The sequence below is a fragment of the Argiope bruennichi genome, chromosome 8 (assembly GCF_947563725.1).
Source record: "Argiope bruennichi chromosome 8, qqArgBrue1.1, whole genome shotgun sequence".
In the NCBI taxonomy this organism is placed as follows: Eukaryota; Metazoa; Arthropoda; class Arachnida; order Araneae; family Araneidae; genus Argiope; species Argiope bruennichi.
The window spans coordinates 95395094-95412232 of NC_079158.1; the positions used below are offsets into that span (position 1 = coordinate 95395094).

General features: G+C 26.9%; 1 protein-coding gene across 1 annotated transcript; it reads right to left on the bottom strand.

Moving 5' to 3' along the window:
- Window positions 1-2948: 2948 nt before the first annotated feature.
- LOC129981843 (leucine-rich repeats and immunoglobulin-like domains protein sma-10) lies at window positions 2949-7968 on the bottom strand. Its single transcript, XM_056092868.1, has 2 exons — window positions 6410-7968; window positions 2949-4009 (listed from the first exon to the last, which is right to left on the bottom strand). Exons 1-2 carry the CDS (start codon window positions 7695-7697, stop codon window positions 3897-3899), a joined length of 1401 nt encoding a protein of 466 aa, XP_055948843.1. The 5' UTR covers window positions 7698-7968; the 3' UTR covers window positions 2949-3896.
- Between the last annotated feature and the right edge of the window lie 9171 nt (window positions 7969-17139).

The following is a 17139-nucleotide window of genomic DNA, read 5'->3' on the forward strand; positions in this document are numbered from 1 at the left end:
GTTTACAAACATTATGTTAAAACGATCGCTTAAAGGAATTTCAGATAGTGAATCATATAATTGTATTCTTGGTATCTTCTGGATATTTTGGACCATATTGCAGCTGTGTCTAATAAAGGAAATATTTATAATTCCAATTTCTATAGGAGACCAAAATATTATTTTTAGCCATATCTTGAAATAAATATTTTATAAACAAATTAATAAATTTCAAGAATTTCTAAATGTATCTTTGGCTAAGCAAGATAATAAAGTTAATTTTAACTTTAAAAAAGTTATCTTATGAATTGGTCAGGAGCACGCGTAACCGAAATTAAATTACAGCAAATAATTCTCAAGACGATTTTATTAATATTTGAAAATTTGTGAAATTATGACTGAATGTAAGATTCTGGAAACTATGCGCATCTTCAAAGAAATATTTTTTTAATTAAAAAATGTAATTAACTTAAAAAATTAGTTACATTTTTTAAATACTACTAATTTTTTTTAAAAAAAATAATTAATTAAAAAAATTAGCTACATTTTTTTAATATACCGAAAGCAGCCAGAGATTAGTGAGATTTCATTTTTATAGAATTTAATGATAATATCTCTTTCTTTCCCTCTGAAGGTTAAAAACCGTCTTCCTTCATTAAAGAAGAATAACCGTCTTCCTTCATTGATAATTATCCTTAAATTAATTCCTCTTGAGATTATCATTTAGGGTTGTGTGTAACCTCTGAATCACTGAAGAAGAAAAGGAAGAAAGGGGGGGGGGAGGATCTAAGATATTTGCATTGTATTTAGGTTTTATGTGAGATCAATAAAAAGTTTTTCTATTCTGTTACTACCCTTGCGTACAGCCGACCACCCCTGTTACTACCCATCGGGAAAGTTCCCTGAAAAATTAGTGGACTATTGTGGTTGCTAGGTGGATTTCAATTTTTTAATAATCTGAATAATTATGTAAAAAGACGGTACAAAATGGGATAAAATATCAAAAGTGTTTGGCGCTAATAAAAATACTCTAAGGTAATCGAATTTTCATAACATTTAAAAATATTTTAATCTAAAAGCTTTCTTTCTTACGATTTATTTAAATATTTATTTTCCATCGTTCGCACTTCCACTGACAGTCTAATTTTTGATTTAAAAATGTTTTTGATTTTTTTTAAATTTAAATAAAGACGTGCCTTTTCAGATATCTGAATTTCTGAAATATATGTTATTTTACTAATGCTTGATTTGATGAAACGTGGATTGGGAACTTCTAATTTCATTATATATGGCTTGTATCTCTCAGTTATTCATCAGAAATGTAGTTAGAATGAACTAGAATGTCAAGGCTCTATAAAGTTATAAATTTTGATTTTATTATTATTTTTAACTTCTCAGCTGTAATAAATTATATATTAAAATATTATTTTATTAAAAATGTACTTTATTAAAAAAATTTTTTTGCTTTAAACTGAGCTTACTTTATTCACTAAATGTATTAGCGGAATATAAAAAGGCTCTGAATGGTCGTGCTGTTTAACAATGAAGTTAATTTAATGTTATCATAGTCATACATAAATACAACTACGCATGTCATTTTACAACTACATATGTCATTTTACAACTACGCGTTGTTTATCAGTGCAATAACTTCACATCTTTTGCCTTTCACGAAATGCGCCGTGGATTCCGAAGCTAAATTTTTGTTGTGAACTTATCGTATGTCACTTGAAAATCCCCAACTTTATTATATTGGAATTGTACGGATAGATTGAGAGTTTTAAAATTGTTTAGGGATACGTGGATAACTACAACTGAGTTCATTCAAGGCTACAAATAATTCTCTTTGAAATTGATAAATGCAGAAAAATCATACCTAATTATATATATCATGTAATTTTTATACTTATTTTAAAGGATTCTGGGTTTTAAATTTAAGATCAAGTTTATTTAAGGCTTCCATTGCGTATTGTATTATCTTATTTTTCTAAATTGCCATTTTTAAAAAAATTATACCTTCCAAATTTTTGATATTTGTTCAGAAAATACTTAGATACTTATGAACAAAACAATAAATAATTGCGTTTTAATTTATTTGATTATGATTTTAATGAGTATTTATAAGAATTTTTTTAAAAATGAGTATTTATAATGACTTTTAATGTACTTATGATGATTATATTTATTATTTGCTCCTTTTTTTCTGAATTTTGATTAATTCAGAAATAAACAGAAGGAAAAAAAAAAGATTATTGTTGTTGTTTCATTTAAAAACAAATTCCTTTATTTTAATGCTTTTTCTTTAGTTAAATGGGAAATTTTTACTTACTATTCCATTTGTTTTGGTTGATTTTGGCCGATTGTTTTCGAATGCTGTATAAATTTTATAACTTCTAAAAATGTGAAACCATATGGTTCTTACTAAAAATAGAAATGTCTCGCAATAATATAAAATTAATCTTAATCTATCTTCATTTTACAAAAAAATAATATCCAACTAAGAAAGATTTATTACACTATGATGGATTTTAAATTCACTTTGCAAATACCTTTCTTATATATATATATATATATATATATATATATATAGTTAAAATTGTAGTGCGATAATTTCTCTTCTTGAATAGCATACCAATTAAATAATAGATAAATATACTTTTTTTAAATGAAGCAATAAGTTCATTTTTACATTTTGACGATATCCTGTATCGCTTTTGTAGATAATAATTTATATTTAAAAAATCTGTGGGATTTATGAACGAATTTTTTCTATGTGTAAAATATATTTTTAACATGTAATTTTCTATTAATTTTCTTGTTGACCTAATTCTTGAAAAAAAAAAAAATTCTGATTTTTTTTATCATGATTATACTTTAAGTATTACTTTTAAAAGAAATGAATTTGAATTCGCTTTCTGGTGAAATGAATTTATAACTCAATATTATTACACAAATAATAATTTCTGAAAGCAAAAATTAAAAAAAATATTTAATGAACAACAGTATAAAAAATACATAACAAAGGGTAAAAAAATTACTACCCATATTTGCATTGCTTTTGCTTTGTTGCGTGCTTTTATTTAACATTACATACATATATATAGAGAGAAAGACTGAAATGTAATTTATTTTTTTATGTGAATTTTTATTTTTAGAAAATATCATAGAAATATTAGTGTCTCCTTGCTAATTAATCATGACCATTTCTTATATTCTCAAAATTATAAAGGCTATCATTTTAATATATCGCCCCTGAATTCTACATGTATCTGATATCTAATTTGGCATTGATATTATTATTCATTGCGACAATTCTTCAAACTTAAATCTATTCATATATGAGAATAATTTGATTAAATTATTTATTTCCTTCCTAGACGTTTTTAATTATTCCTTACGATGTTAAACCCACGATGTTTTTATATACTAATCAGATATTAAATGTTGAATCATATTTTTACTTTTTATTAATTCTTTTTATACATAAAATATATTGTGCCTTTTTCAGTTATCTTGAACTAGTAACTTTGCTAGCTCAATTTAGAAAATTTATTTCTATAGTTAGTGTAATGAATCGATACACAAGTAAGTAAAAATTTAGGTGAAATAATTCATATTACACTACACCACTTCAAATAACTACGTCTATGAGTTATTATTTTTTAAATTGCTTATAAAATTCTTAAAAATCTACGAAGGCAATCATTTAACACGTTTAGTAAATATTTAAGCATAAGACCCGTATTTATATGCTGTGAGAAAAACTATTATTGGTATCTACAAACTAAAATGTCAGGTCAAAATAGCTTGTACATCATTTCTTTATCTTTCAATGCGTATGCACATTGCATGAAATCTCGTATTAAAATCACCGTTCATGAGTTCAATCACTTTTCATGTTTGCAACAGGGCAAAGGTCAAAAGATCTCCCTGCTTAGATAACAAGGGGGAGCTCCAACGAGCTCTGTTGTCCACATCTCTAGTATCTCCAACAATGAAATCAAGTGGTCACTGCATTCCCAAGGATTTCCTGTAAAAGATAAGACAGCTTGTTATATCTTGTTCTTTCTTAAGTAACTGCTAATAAGGTTATAAAAACAATGTTCACATTTTACATATAATTTTAATATTGTCCAAGATTATCTTCAAAAATATGATTCTGAATAAGAATGTTTGATGATTTTCGCTTTTAGAATTTTGGAAAGTAATTTTAAAGTACTTCCTTGATTAATGGAGGATAATAAATGCGTTTAATATATGAGGGAAGTATCAAGTACAAGATTTATTTCTGAGAAATTCTGTAATCGAAAGAGATTGATTTGATCTTAAATACTTATAAAATAAAAATTATGTTGATAAATAACTTAATTTTTTAAAATTTATGCGTTGAAGAAAGTAAAAAAAAAAAAAATAAGTTGATTGTTTTTTTTTATTAATTTATTTCATAGATTTTTGAAACTGTAAAATGAAGCAACTGAAGATACATTTTTTTTTATTGTATGTGCAGAATTTTAAAATAAGTGAGTTATTTTAAATCACTAGTTATGCTGAAAGATAAGAAAATTTAACCTTTCACTTGATAAAATTCTAAGTTTCTGTTGCATTTGAATATCTTAAATTGTAATAAGAATAAGAAATAGTACTTCCTTTTACTCAGTAAATGATTTCTAGGCAAGTAGCATGCCTCATCATCAACTCAATGATTCTATTTTAACTTTGTATCATAATTATAAAATGTTCATCATCAGAACTTAATTTTATTTTATTGCTTTAATAATTAAAATATTTTGCAGTTTTTTTTTTAATAGATAAAGCAGATAATGTCTCGATTGCGTCGAAAAAATTTGTTGAGATTAAAAAATAAAGTGAAGTGTAAACATCAGTCCGCTGCATTTTATATTTTGTTTGATCTGTGGCTAAATCAAGATTCAACTTCGTTGAAAAATATCGGGAAAATGAGAAAATCATAATCTAAAAGATTGATTTTTTTTTTTTTTTTAGTTTCTTTTGCCCATAATTCATATATGATTTCTTATAATGGTTTTTAAAACAATGCCAACTTAAATCTTCAAAAGAAAATTTAATGAATTTTTTTAAAGAATATTAAGTATAATCTTATCTGAAAACTAATCTCATTCTACTCGCATTACTTAGCAGGCCAAATAAATTATTATAGAAATCTTATTAAAATCTGATTTTTTGTAGTCTTAGAAATAATTAAAGACGATTTAAAAATGGGGGAACTATTCTTATTCTATTATTATAGAGTGTGATTCTTTCAATTTGTAATGGTAATCTTAACTGTTTTAGTTTTAAAATAAAAAATATTATTTTTAGATGAATAAAAGTATTACAAGAAAAGCTGTCCTTATGAAATAAATAAAACTAAATTTCTTTATTTTATATGTGTAGTAGAGAAAGGCTTTCGGGTAGAGAAATAACTTCTTAACTCTGGTAATCCGTAGTTAAATGATATATGCATTTTACGAAATAAAAAGCACGCGCAAGGAAAGGGTTTAAAAAAACATGCTATGCTTTTGTAATTATAAGAATGATTTTGATTAAAACAATTTACAACAAAAATGAGAGTATTACAATATATTAAATAGCATTTTCTTCGTCATTATTACTAAGCATCATCAGCGGAAAGCATTTCCTTTTTGATTAATTATCTTCATTATCTAGGCTTCTATCCTTTAATTTTTAAAATGTTTCTTTCTTCGTCTGGTGAAGATTTTATTTTAATTGTTAAATTTCCTTTTAACCTTTTTATTTTTCCCAGTGAAAAAATTATCACTTAGCAAATATATATCTAAATTTTTACGTTTTTCTTTTAAGTACAATATTAATAAAAAAATTAAATTTATTTAAAAATAAATCTATGAAATAATCCTACCTTTGAATAAAATGTATGTTTGCTTAAATACAAAAAAAAAAGCAGACATTACATTTATGAAAATATTGAATCAGCATGCAACAATTTTTATTCGAATTATAATTTACAAATTCGAATATATGATGTTGTATGTTCAGCCGGCATAGTTTTAATTTTTATATAATAAATCGCAATTTTAAGCAAACATTGAACTTTTCTTTTGCAGACTTGCCATATGGAATAATTGGGTGAAATGAAAAAATTCTAAGATAATTAGTCTATAAGGAAATGTTCTGTTAATAGTTTTTTAACTTTGCTCTTAAAATGTAAGATTGCATTTTTTCCAAGAAAAAAGCTATCAAAAGCTAATAATGTAAAAAAAAAAAAAAAAAAAAAAAAAAAATCCGCATATTCATTTATTTGGCATCTTATTTATAACTAATATATGATTAAGAATATTTATTTTTATTTTACTTAGTAGCTTCTGATTTAGAATGTTAAAGATGTCTCTATTACTGTTATTCTAGAAGAAAGAAATTAAGTAATTAAACTGACCTTCAATCATGAACTTCTTCAGATGCGTATTGTGCATGAAATGGTACCCTTTCAGTGTGACTATATCATTGTAGCTGATGTCGAGAACCTCGAGATTCCTGAGATTTTTAAGACCGTGTCTGAAAAGATGCAAACGATTATTTTGAAGCAGCAAATACGAAAGTTTGGGAAACATATGATCAGTTACAGCGTCGATACTTGTAAGCTCGTTTTGTGAGAGGTCCAGAACTTCCAGATTTTTCATTCCTTTAAAACACTCGTAATCTATTGTTTGCAAATTAGTATTCGATAAAATTAATTGCTGCATATCCTTCAAAGGTCTCAAAGTTTTGCATGCATCGTTCAGATAATTTCCTGATAAATCCAAATTTTGGATTTCGTTCACGTTTTTGAAGAGATCTTCATCTATATCAGTAATGTAATTGTATGACAAATTTAAAGTCTTGAGCTTTTTCAAAGAGTATAAGCCATCATCGACATTTTCAAGGCTGTTGTAAGCGAGATTTAGATAATTGAGATTTATTAAGTCATCGAAACTGTCATCAATGTCGAATATATTATTTCCGGCTAGTGAAAGAAATCTTAACTTTGTGAGTCCATTCAGTTCATTCTTGACGCTCGTTAATCGATTATTTCCGACTGATAAATGCTCCAAGTTGCTGAGATCATTTACCGATCCATTCATAGTGGTAATGAGGTTCTCATATAGGATGAGAGTGTCCAGATTTTCTGGGAACGCATTTTTTTCGATATGGGATATTCTGTTTTCAGAAAGTGTTAAAGATTTCAAAGAAACAATTTCTGCCAGGGATTCGTTAGCAATTTTCATTATGAAGTTTCCAGACAAACTTAAAGTTCTCAGATGCGGCAAACGCTTCAGAGCTTCTGTTGGAATATCTGTTAATCGGTCCTTTGCCAGAATCAGGAATCCAAGCGTGTCTTGGCCATCAAAAGCATCATCATGGATCTGTCTTATATTGCTTCCATTGAGAACTAACCTTTTAACAGGTATGGTCGAGAAAGCATGGTGTGGCAGTTGGATTGTATGGACATTTGTGAGGAACAGCGTTGGTAAGGGAACTTGAAATCTGTTTTCCAATACTTCTCGAACTATATCCAAATTTTTAACATCTTCACATTTCACTATTTTCTTCGGATTTGTAGAACAAGTGCAAGGATGTATCTCTTCTGCAGGAGGACATTCGAACCTTGTCATCCGAACTGGTGATGAACAACCGAAGGAGATGAGAACGACTCCTAAAGCCAATGTAGTGAAGAATTTCATCATGGTGTAGAGTAAATATCTTTCAGAATATTTCCCTCTTTTATACTGGAAAGGGTGCGTAGTCGGTTAGAGTATTCCTTCTATAGAGTCCTCTTCCCTGATTTTGTCAGCTGGTTCCCTGGGTCTGTGATAGGTCGTATATTTGTCAATAAATCGTAGCGTAATGTTGACGGCCATAAATGAATTATCCTTTCCCTAATTTCGTCGGTGCGCTTTCGCGGCCTGTAGTTTAGGAGAAAAGTGAGATATAGTCAGAGAACAGGAGATTTCGGTTTTTAAATCCGCACAGCTCAGCCACGAGATGTTCACGTGTTCGAGGAGTGGTTCAGATTGGGTGACGCCCTTGCTGTGTTCGACCTATCGGAATGACAAGCTGTTCTAAATGGGGAGAGAGAAGGAAGCGATCCCGGCTTAAGGAGAAGATGATGAAAGAAAATTGGATTGTCAGTGATTAGGAGGAAGATGGAAATCTTCTCTATTCAATTCTCTTTATGACACTTTTTATTTCGTGATCACGGGACTCAGTTAAAGTGGGTGGGAGCGGTGGACAAATTTATCACATTCTCATGTGTTTTTTTTCCCCCTCTGATGCAATAAAATAGAAATATGAACCCCAAAAGGTGGTTTTAAATATGAGTTAGTTTTTAAAAGTAATATCTATTCATTTAAAATTATCACATTTTCCTTATAAATCTTTCATTGATAAAAATAAATCGTATTGTCACTTGCTTTTCAAAAGATGTTTTCTGGAAAATTTTCAGAGATCGTTTTCATCTTTCAAATTTGTCATTCATTTTCAAAGCGGATGTGTTCATTTGATGCGAAATAATGAGTTTATCTTCATCTAGAAATAATTCGAATTCTTGAAACATGCATTGAGTTTCTAATTGAAAGTTATTAAAACTATTTTGATAAACCATCAATTTTAATGAATGATTAAAATCTTTATGGTGCTATTTTAAATAGGGAGTTAAAAATTACAGAAAATTGTTAGAATGCAAAGGAATTTTTTTTTATGCTTTACTGGTTCGATTTTTTTCTAAACTTTCATATATTTATGCATAAAAAGTGCCTATGATTGATTTTTTTATCAAATACAGTCAAAATCTGTGATAATTTCAGTTCTTTTGGGCTTGGTATAAATATTATCGTAAGATAATAAGTTGCAATTCTTATGATTGATAATAAGAATAATCTTATAATTGATAATAAGATAATATTTGGTATGGTTTTATTGCCAAGTAACAAATCAACCTTTGTTTCTTCACGTAATCATATTTCGTTATTGTGAATGCGATAGTATATTGTGTTGTGGTGTTTGCTTTCACTTTCAAAATTCTTTAGAGTTTGTTTTCCCTTTGAACTTGTACGTCTGTTTACGAATCGAATGTTTCGGACAGTAAATAAGTTTAATATGATTTTTTTTAAAATATGATTTTTTAATTATCTCATCATAAATATATATTTTATTTTAATTGTATTTTTAATCATCTCAAATTTTTATTGCATATTAACTGCAATTTCATAAAAATATAAGATTTTCTTCATTTCTTGCAGTTTTACAAAAAAAAAAAAAAAAAAAAAAAAAAAAAAAAAAAAAAAAAAAACCTTGAATTAATTTACTGTTCAAAAATGGCCAAAAATACACCATTTAACATAATTTTAGTTTGAAATTTTTTTTATGCACATATATGAATTAATTTCTGGGACATTTTTCTTTTAAAGGTGTTTGAAGTATTTAAAATCGCTTTTGAAAATATATATATATATATATGTTTTCAGATCAAGTTCAAAATCTCAATTTCTTATATAAAAAATTTGAAAAATAATTTTAAAAACGCTTAAATGAAAAGACAAAATTTCAAATAAAATAGATTAATTGTTTTATAGCTTTACTATATTAACAGGCAATAAAATACTTCATTTTAATAAGTTTGAAAAATAAAAAAGAAACTCTTCATCGAGAACAAAATTATCTCGACATAATTCTATGAAGTCATCTACTATTTGTATCTGTCACCTACCCATTTTTATGTATTTTATATGCCTTCGCAACTTAAATAATATGCTTAAGTAGCCTAATGTATAAGTAAATTTATATACTGATATGTATGATGTAAAGGCTTTCACTTGAGATATGCAAAATCATTAAAATTCATGTAAATGAATACAACTTGATTAAATGATTTCATATAATTATTTTAACGCCTGTAATGTTATCTACTGTATTTTTAGTCATTTTTTTATGTATCTTAACTTTGGCTGCGCGTAGTTATATTTTCAAGCCGTATTCTCAGTACAATGCTATAATATATTTATCGTTGGCATGAATTGAATTAATTGGAAAATGTCTTATTGTATATGCAGGCATTTATTTTTTAATTTTCTCTATTCTTCTGCTCCAAAGTGGTGATTAGCGAAAACTAATCGAAACAAAATATAGAAAGATTAATACGAAAAATATTTTGTAGTACTTGTATTCTTACAAATTTCATTAAATCCTTTTAAATTTTTTGAAATCTTAAATCTTTCTTATTTTTTTAAAATTTCATTTGAAATTGTTATTTTTTTTTACTAATCAAAAAATTATATGTTATTAAGTCTAATTTAATTTCCATTCAAAGTGTATGCGATGGAAATAGATATAACGCATAAATAAGAAATAGTGCATTCAGATGAAATAGCAAACTGAATTTCAGTGAATATCTGTAAATTTGTCATTCCTGAGATAAAAGGAAATAAAAGTGGCCTAGAAAAAATGCGTGTGCAGAGGAAAGATCAATTATTTCTCAATCAGTCATTGTTTCTTATCTATCAATATAAGAAATTCTATGAGAATTTTCAAGGTGGAAACACTTAAAGATTAATTGGTTAGTCTTTGAGAGGTAAGTATTAAGCACTGGTGAAACTTACCAATTTGTTAATTATTTGAGCCAATATTTTTGAATGAAATTAAGAATAATATTAAGCAAATGAAATTGATATGTAAAATTGCAATTAATTAAAAATAATATATAAATAGTGTCAGGTTATTTTAATTCCTGTCTAACTCGTAAGCCTCTATCTAATGTTGTGTTAGAGACTGATTGCTTTAACACCGTATAAATGTATTACTTATATATATATTTAAGGGCAAGTAAAGCAGCGCACTTGGTATTCCGTATTCAGATCTATTCTTGATTTCAATTTCAAAAGATTCTTCATAAAACTTCTTTGATACCGTATATATTCGAAAGATGTGATGAACTGTATTTTCAATATTGCCTATTTGAATAACCTGAATAATTGTACTGTTTATAGAAAATAAACAGCACTGTTTTTAAAAAAGTGTTTTTTTTTTAATTTTTTTTTTATTTTGACAAGAAAAAAAAATTTGTTCAAAATAAGAAAGAAGATTTATTTTAAATTTTGATAAATTTTCCAAAATTTATTTTAAAAACCAATTTGTAAACAATTCCTGTTATTGATTTTATGACACTCAAATCAAATTTGTGTCATCAAAATTTTCATTCACTTGCTTTTGTCAAGATACAAAAAAAAAAAAAAAAAATCGTTTTATGAGATTAATTATAAAACTTAAATTCTGCTTTAGTCTTAATTAACGCAATTATATTTTGAGGTTGATATTTTTACTGTAAAAGACTTTTCGCACAATATGCAACATCTGTTACAATAAAGCTACAGGAATTGGGAATGAAGCATTATTATGTTACGTTGTTTTGTATGAGAGGCTTGAAATTCAACGATATTTTTTTTCTGTGTGCCGTCTTTCAAAAATGTATGGATGTAAGTAATTATTGACGTTTTCTTTGCTAAGATACAATAATGTCTAAAATATTATTTGATAATTATTGTAAAAAGAAATAATTTCTAGAATATTATTTAGTAGTTATTATAAGAAGCAATAATTTAAAAAAATATTGTTTAATAGTTATTGCTTCACAATTAGGAGTCTTTTACATAGTTTTCCAGATTTGATGAACGGAGAATTTTAATATGAAACTTAATAAATGAGAAATTCCTCATCTCATATCGGAATTCTAAATTTTCAATGAATTTATATTCATCCCTGTATTATTTCTTTGTGATTTCACAAAACGAATATTTGCATTGTATGTATTTGTTTGCATAAATTACCAGAATTATTTTATTACGGAAGAATGAATATGGATATGATCAGTTTATTTGAAGAAACTACTTTTAGGGTATGCATTCTGCTTTTTTTTCATACAAAAATCTAAATAACTTCAAAATCTAAGTTTTGCTGTCTCCTCCAGTGTCTTCGTTGCTGTATTTCTTCAGAACTTGAGAATCGATGCTCCTTAAGCAATTTTTATCTCCGACGGCGTATCGAACTTACGTACTTTGCGGCCGTACTTACGTACTTTGGAAGTTGAGGCTTTTCATGAAGCATCTCTTTAAAAAATTGTAATAAAAAATTGTTAGTCGATTTAATTTTACATTTCTAATCAATATATTAATTATTTATAATTTTACTAAGTTAGTGACTTTGCAAAAATTTTCATTTATTTATTTATTGTGACTCATGATCCTATGGCATCCACGTTGTACACAATATTATAGAAGCAGACGCTCACTGTTTAGGAATATTACAATAACTCAGTGAATGTAATGAAACTTGTAGGTATTTATTTAGTTTTAGGTTACTTTAGTTGCAATACTAGGACTGTTTTGGGATGGACCAATTATATTTATTCAAGCGCGAATAAAATTGCCACATTATTTTGTAATTCGTAGAAACTTTATTTCTTGCAAATTTATTTGTTTAGCAGTTAGGCTAATCTCCTTCAGTGCAGCGGCTATTCGGAAGCTCGCCATTACTGTGAAGAAAAAATTACATAAAACTATATCAAGAGAATAAATTAAATAGAAGTAGTAGAATGTTTTGACAAGTATTTCGGCATCAAGAGGGACATGTTAGCCAGTACTATGTCGTGATGATGTGCCCGCATTCTGGCTTTTTCTGTCACAGAAAATTTTGAATGCCTGCAGTCATGAGTTATACACATATGCTGTATGCATTTGAATTGAATAAAATCTTTCTGACTAGAAGACTGGATGATACTCTTTGCTTGCCTATGAAAAATGACATGTTAGAAAATATTTCAAATGTTTAATGTTTCTAACATTTGTATTTAGAAAATATTTTTTAAAAAATTGAAAATATTTGGATGTATATATTAGCGGAATCACCAATTTTAATGCTTTAATACAAATGATTCTTCTAAGAAAATTTAGTTCGAGATATTTTTTAATATGAATGACAACATTAAGATAAAAAAAAAAAGGAAGAAACTGAAATCAAAATAGAAACTGAATTTTCAGAGTAATTTTCTAGTATCAAAGCAATCTAGTTATTTTATAATCATATGATGATATATTATGATATACTCCTATTATGTGCTATCTCGTGAAAGAAGAAAAAGTAATAATATATTTAAATGTTTATCGATGCAGAAATTTAGATGAAAAGCTGGAACAATAGGAGAAAATAAAGAGTATGGTCTGCAAACAAAGATATGAGGAGCAAGAAACATCTAAATTCTAAAACAGTAGACTCACGGAAATTTGGCGTTATTATTACTGATATATTTAATCACTGATTGCAGAAATAAGGTACTTAATTCATTTAAATTTTCAATGGATTCGATTTATTTAAATTTACTAAAACAATGGATGCAAAAAATACTTTAATGGATTCATGGAATTGTAATAATTGTGATTGAATGCAGTGTTTAATGTAGAATTGGCCAGATAATAGTGGGCTGTATTTGAAACAAAGAGGAATACGTACTCTGTCCAATTAATCTGAAGCAATTAAGATTATTATTTCTTATTAATTTTTTTTTTTTTTTGTTATATTGGAAGGTCATTAGCTTTGATATACTAAGATGACATTTAAAGATTATGGGAATTGGTAGTTTGTAAATTTGAAGTAATATTACTCATTTTTTTTTTGGTCATTTGAATGTTCATAATTTTTATTGTTTATTTTGTTTAACTACTTTGAATTGTACTTCATTATCATGATAATCAGTTTCTTTCAGAAAAAGCTTGTATTCCAAAGTATTTAAAAATCGATTTTTTTTTCTTACAATTAATATCTGATAACAAAAAAATTGTAATTTAATTAAATAATTTACAGAATTTGTTTTTATTTAATAATAGTGGATAAAAATTGCATTCTTTCAGAAATCATTTATAATTGGTTTAATTTCGAAGCACTAATTATAATTGTTATGAAATTAAATTCTTGATTAAAAGTAATTTTTATTTATAGCAATTGATTTGCAAGTTTCTTTGCGAATTTCCATTAGAATTGAATTGGAAAATTTAGATTTATTTTGTGTGCTTTATCAAAGCTATTTTTTTTCATGTTAATAAAAGTTAAAAAATGTTTTCTTTCAAGATTATCTATCGGAAATTATTGCCTTATTCTGCTACAAATCCGTTATATAATTTTCTCTCTTTTCTAATTCTTTGCTGCATTTCTTTACTGATATACGCGGATTGATTTCATCAGATAAAAACAGGAATAATAACATCCGTTTTATAAAAATACTTCTCTCTCTCTCTCTCTCTCTTTGATTTATTATTGCCTTCGCAGAAGGCTAATGAATTGTTACATCAGTCTTTTTGATATGATGTAACATAATTCTAAATGCAGTCATTCTATTCGTAACTATTTTTTAAAAAATATGGATTGTATACTCAGAATTTTTTTTTCAGAATTTTAGTTACATTCTAAAAGTCAGTTCTTCTTAATCTTCGATCTTATATTAATTATTGTACAATTTTCTTTTTAATATAATTATTTATGAATGATGTTTCTTATGAATAAATCAATGCATATTCACGTAACAAATGTCAATTTATTCCCGTCCTTTAATTTTTGGAATATAGAGATGGGGAAAAAAAAAAAAAGATTGTCTTCATGATAAATTATAAGACAAATGCACAGCTCCTTTCTAATGTAATGAATCATGTCTTCTTATAAATTAACTCTGTTTTGTTTGCTATATCAGGGTTTTCCTCGTGCATTATTTTCATAAATCTCATAATCTCTAAAGATGTCATATGGAAACATTATAGAAGAGCGTTCATGTAAAGAAAGCATACTCAAGTGAAACTAATAATAATATCTAAGTATATTTCATGTACTTCAACTCAAATATGGTACTTTTCGAGTTTTTAATAGGGAACTAAATATCTTGACACTCTGTAATTATAATTATTATTTACGTCTTTGACAGCCAGCTTGTGCGCTCAGATGTTGACTTTTAATACCAGTAAACCATAAATATGCAATACATTTTGAAAAAAAAAATTCTCCTTGTTATTTGACTCGATTAAAAAAAAAAAAAAGAAATTAACTTAATCTTTGTGCTATTTATTATTGTGAGAGCAAATTAAAATGTATACATATTACGAAATAAAAAAAATTATAAATGAAAGCAACTTGTATAATGTCTAAAGAAAGCAACTTTTTTTAATCTTTATTGTCAAAATCACAGGGTGGAATGTTCTGATCTATGAATTTGAATTTCATCATGTTCAATTTGAATTTCAATATTCACTTTGAATTTCATCATGCTCAATTTCAATGCTCTTAACCTCCATGTTTGAAGTTTTGCTCAAATAGCGTCATTATGGGAGAATATACCGAAAACTACATTTTTTACTTTGTCTAAAGAATCATTGGCAACGCCTTGTTTTGCAAGCAACATAAACCAGTAAAATTTATTTTTAGTTTATCAATTTGTCATAGTTACGGATAATGTATTCAATAAAAAAATTTAGAAAGAATTATAACGATAATTATTCAGAGCTCCCCATCGAATTTGTATTTCAGCAGCAATTTAAGGTAATTTTACAAGCTAGACTTATGCATATAAATGATGGTTTTTAGTTTTGTCAGTTATTATTACAAATGGATGAATTTACATTGTCAAGTCGTCTGAGAATATATTATCATATGGAATTGTTGAATATAAAAAATGAAATCATTTGTGTTCACTAATATTATGTTTGAAATGCTTATCCCCAATTAGTTTTCAGCCTTCACAAAGTATGAATATTACATTTATATTTATGGAATTATTATTTTAATATAATAATTCACATCATGATAAGGTTGATCATTTTTTTTCTCTAATTTTAATAGACCTTTAAAAATTATACTTGTCAACTATACTTTTCATTTTTTAATTATTTAACACAGTTTACATAGTAAAAAAAGTTGCGAACACAGAGAGCGTTGCAGTATATATATATATATATATATATATATATATATATATACTAAAACTGGTAATTTGGTAATATTTATTCAATTTATAATTTTTTAATTTTTATAACACTATGTGAATAAAATAGACTGAAGTTTAAATTAGACAGGAAATAAAATGAAATATCATTTTTTCAAAAGTTATTTATAATAGTTTATAAGCAATTTCTTTATTCTATTTTCAAATAAATTAGTTGTTTTATTATTAAAATAGATTCTACTATAAGCGATTTTAGTATGATTAAAAATCTTCATAAAAGGACAACTGAATTGAGAACAATTGAAACAGATGAATATGATAGCCAAAAATAATAATACAAATTTTCTTTTGATCAATGAAAAAAGATTTATTCCTTGCTTATCAGATTAATATGTCGCAAGTTGTCTGACAGATATGTCTTACTCATATTCTGCAATGAGTGTTGACCAAACATGGAAATGAGCTTCGTCTACCCATAAAATGTTCCATTGCCATCTATTGTCCACTTCCATTTGAGCAAAAAATTGCTGGCGAAAGCTACTCGTTTTAGCAGGTCAGCAAGAAGCAGCTCCAGAACGCGTGTAATTTTGAATGGATAGCGTTACAAGTTGTTTTGTAAAATTTTACGAATGGTGCTCAAACATGCCTAAAGTTTGGGGAATTCTCCGTGCACTGGACGTTTCCAAAGTACTGCTTGACGCTTCCTGCAATGCTGTAGCCGCATCCTTCCCTGAGATCGAAGCATTTCACGCTAATTGAACACATCTCTTTGGATTTATCAAACATTTTCTTCATACTGAATGCAGTCATCGGTGGAATCCCCTTCTTTAGTCTTTTAATGTCCAGAATTTATTCAAGGAATTGCCACACAGTTACCGCTTTTTTTTTTTTAAGTTTCACAAGCAGAGTCTGATCCTTCAATAATAGAGTCATTACTACCTTTTCAGATGCAGAATAACAATAATTGTATGTTCCCCGTCCTTTTATCTCGTGTAGTGTGCGGCGTGCATGCCATATCTTTTAATTAGCATACTAAAATTAACATACCTTCCAAAGCAATCGTTTTTTAATTCTCTATTTTACGACGTCATCTATCGGTCAGCGTTTGAACTATCTTTAGAGAAATAAATTCTTATTGCCTCATGCATATTCAGATG

What these genes read in the sequence shown, in the direction of transcription:
- LOC129981843 (XM_056092868.1), bottom strand. Translation starts at nt 7,697, where the DNA reads ATGATGAAATTCTTCACTACATTGGCTTTAGGAGTCGTTCTCATCTCC. An exon ending in GAAGAAGTTCATGATTGAAG is followed by an intron (nt 4,010 to 6,409) that starts GTCAGTTTAATT and finishes TATCTTTTACAG; the next exon opens with GAAATCCTTGGGAATGCAGT.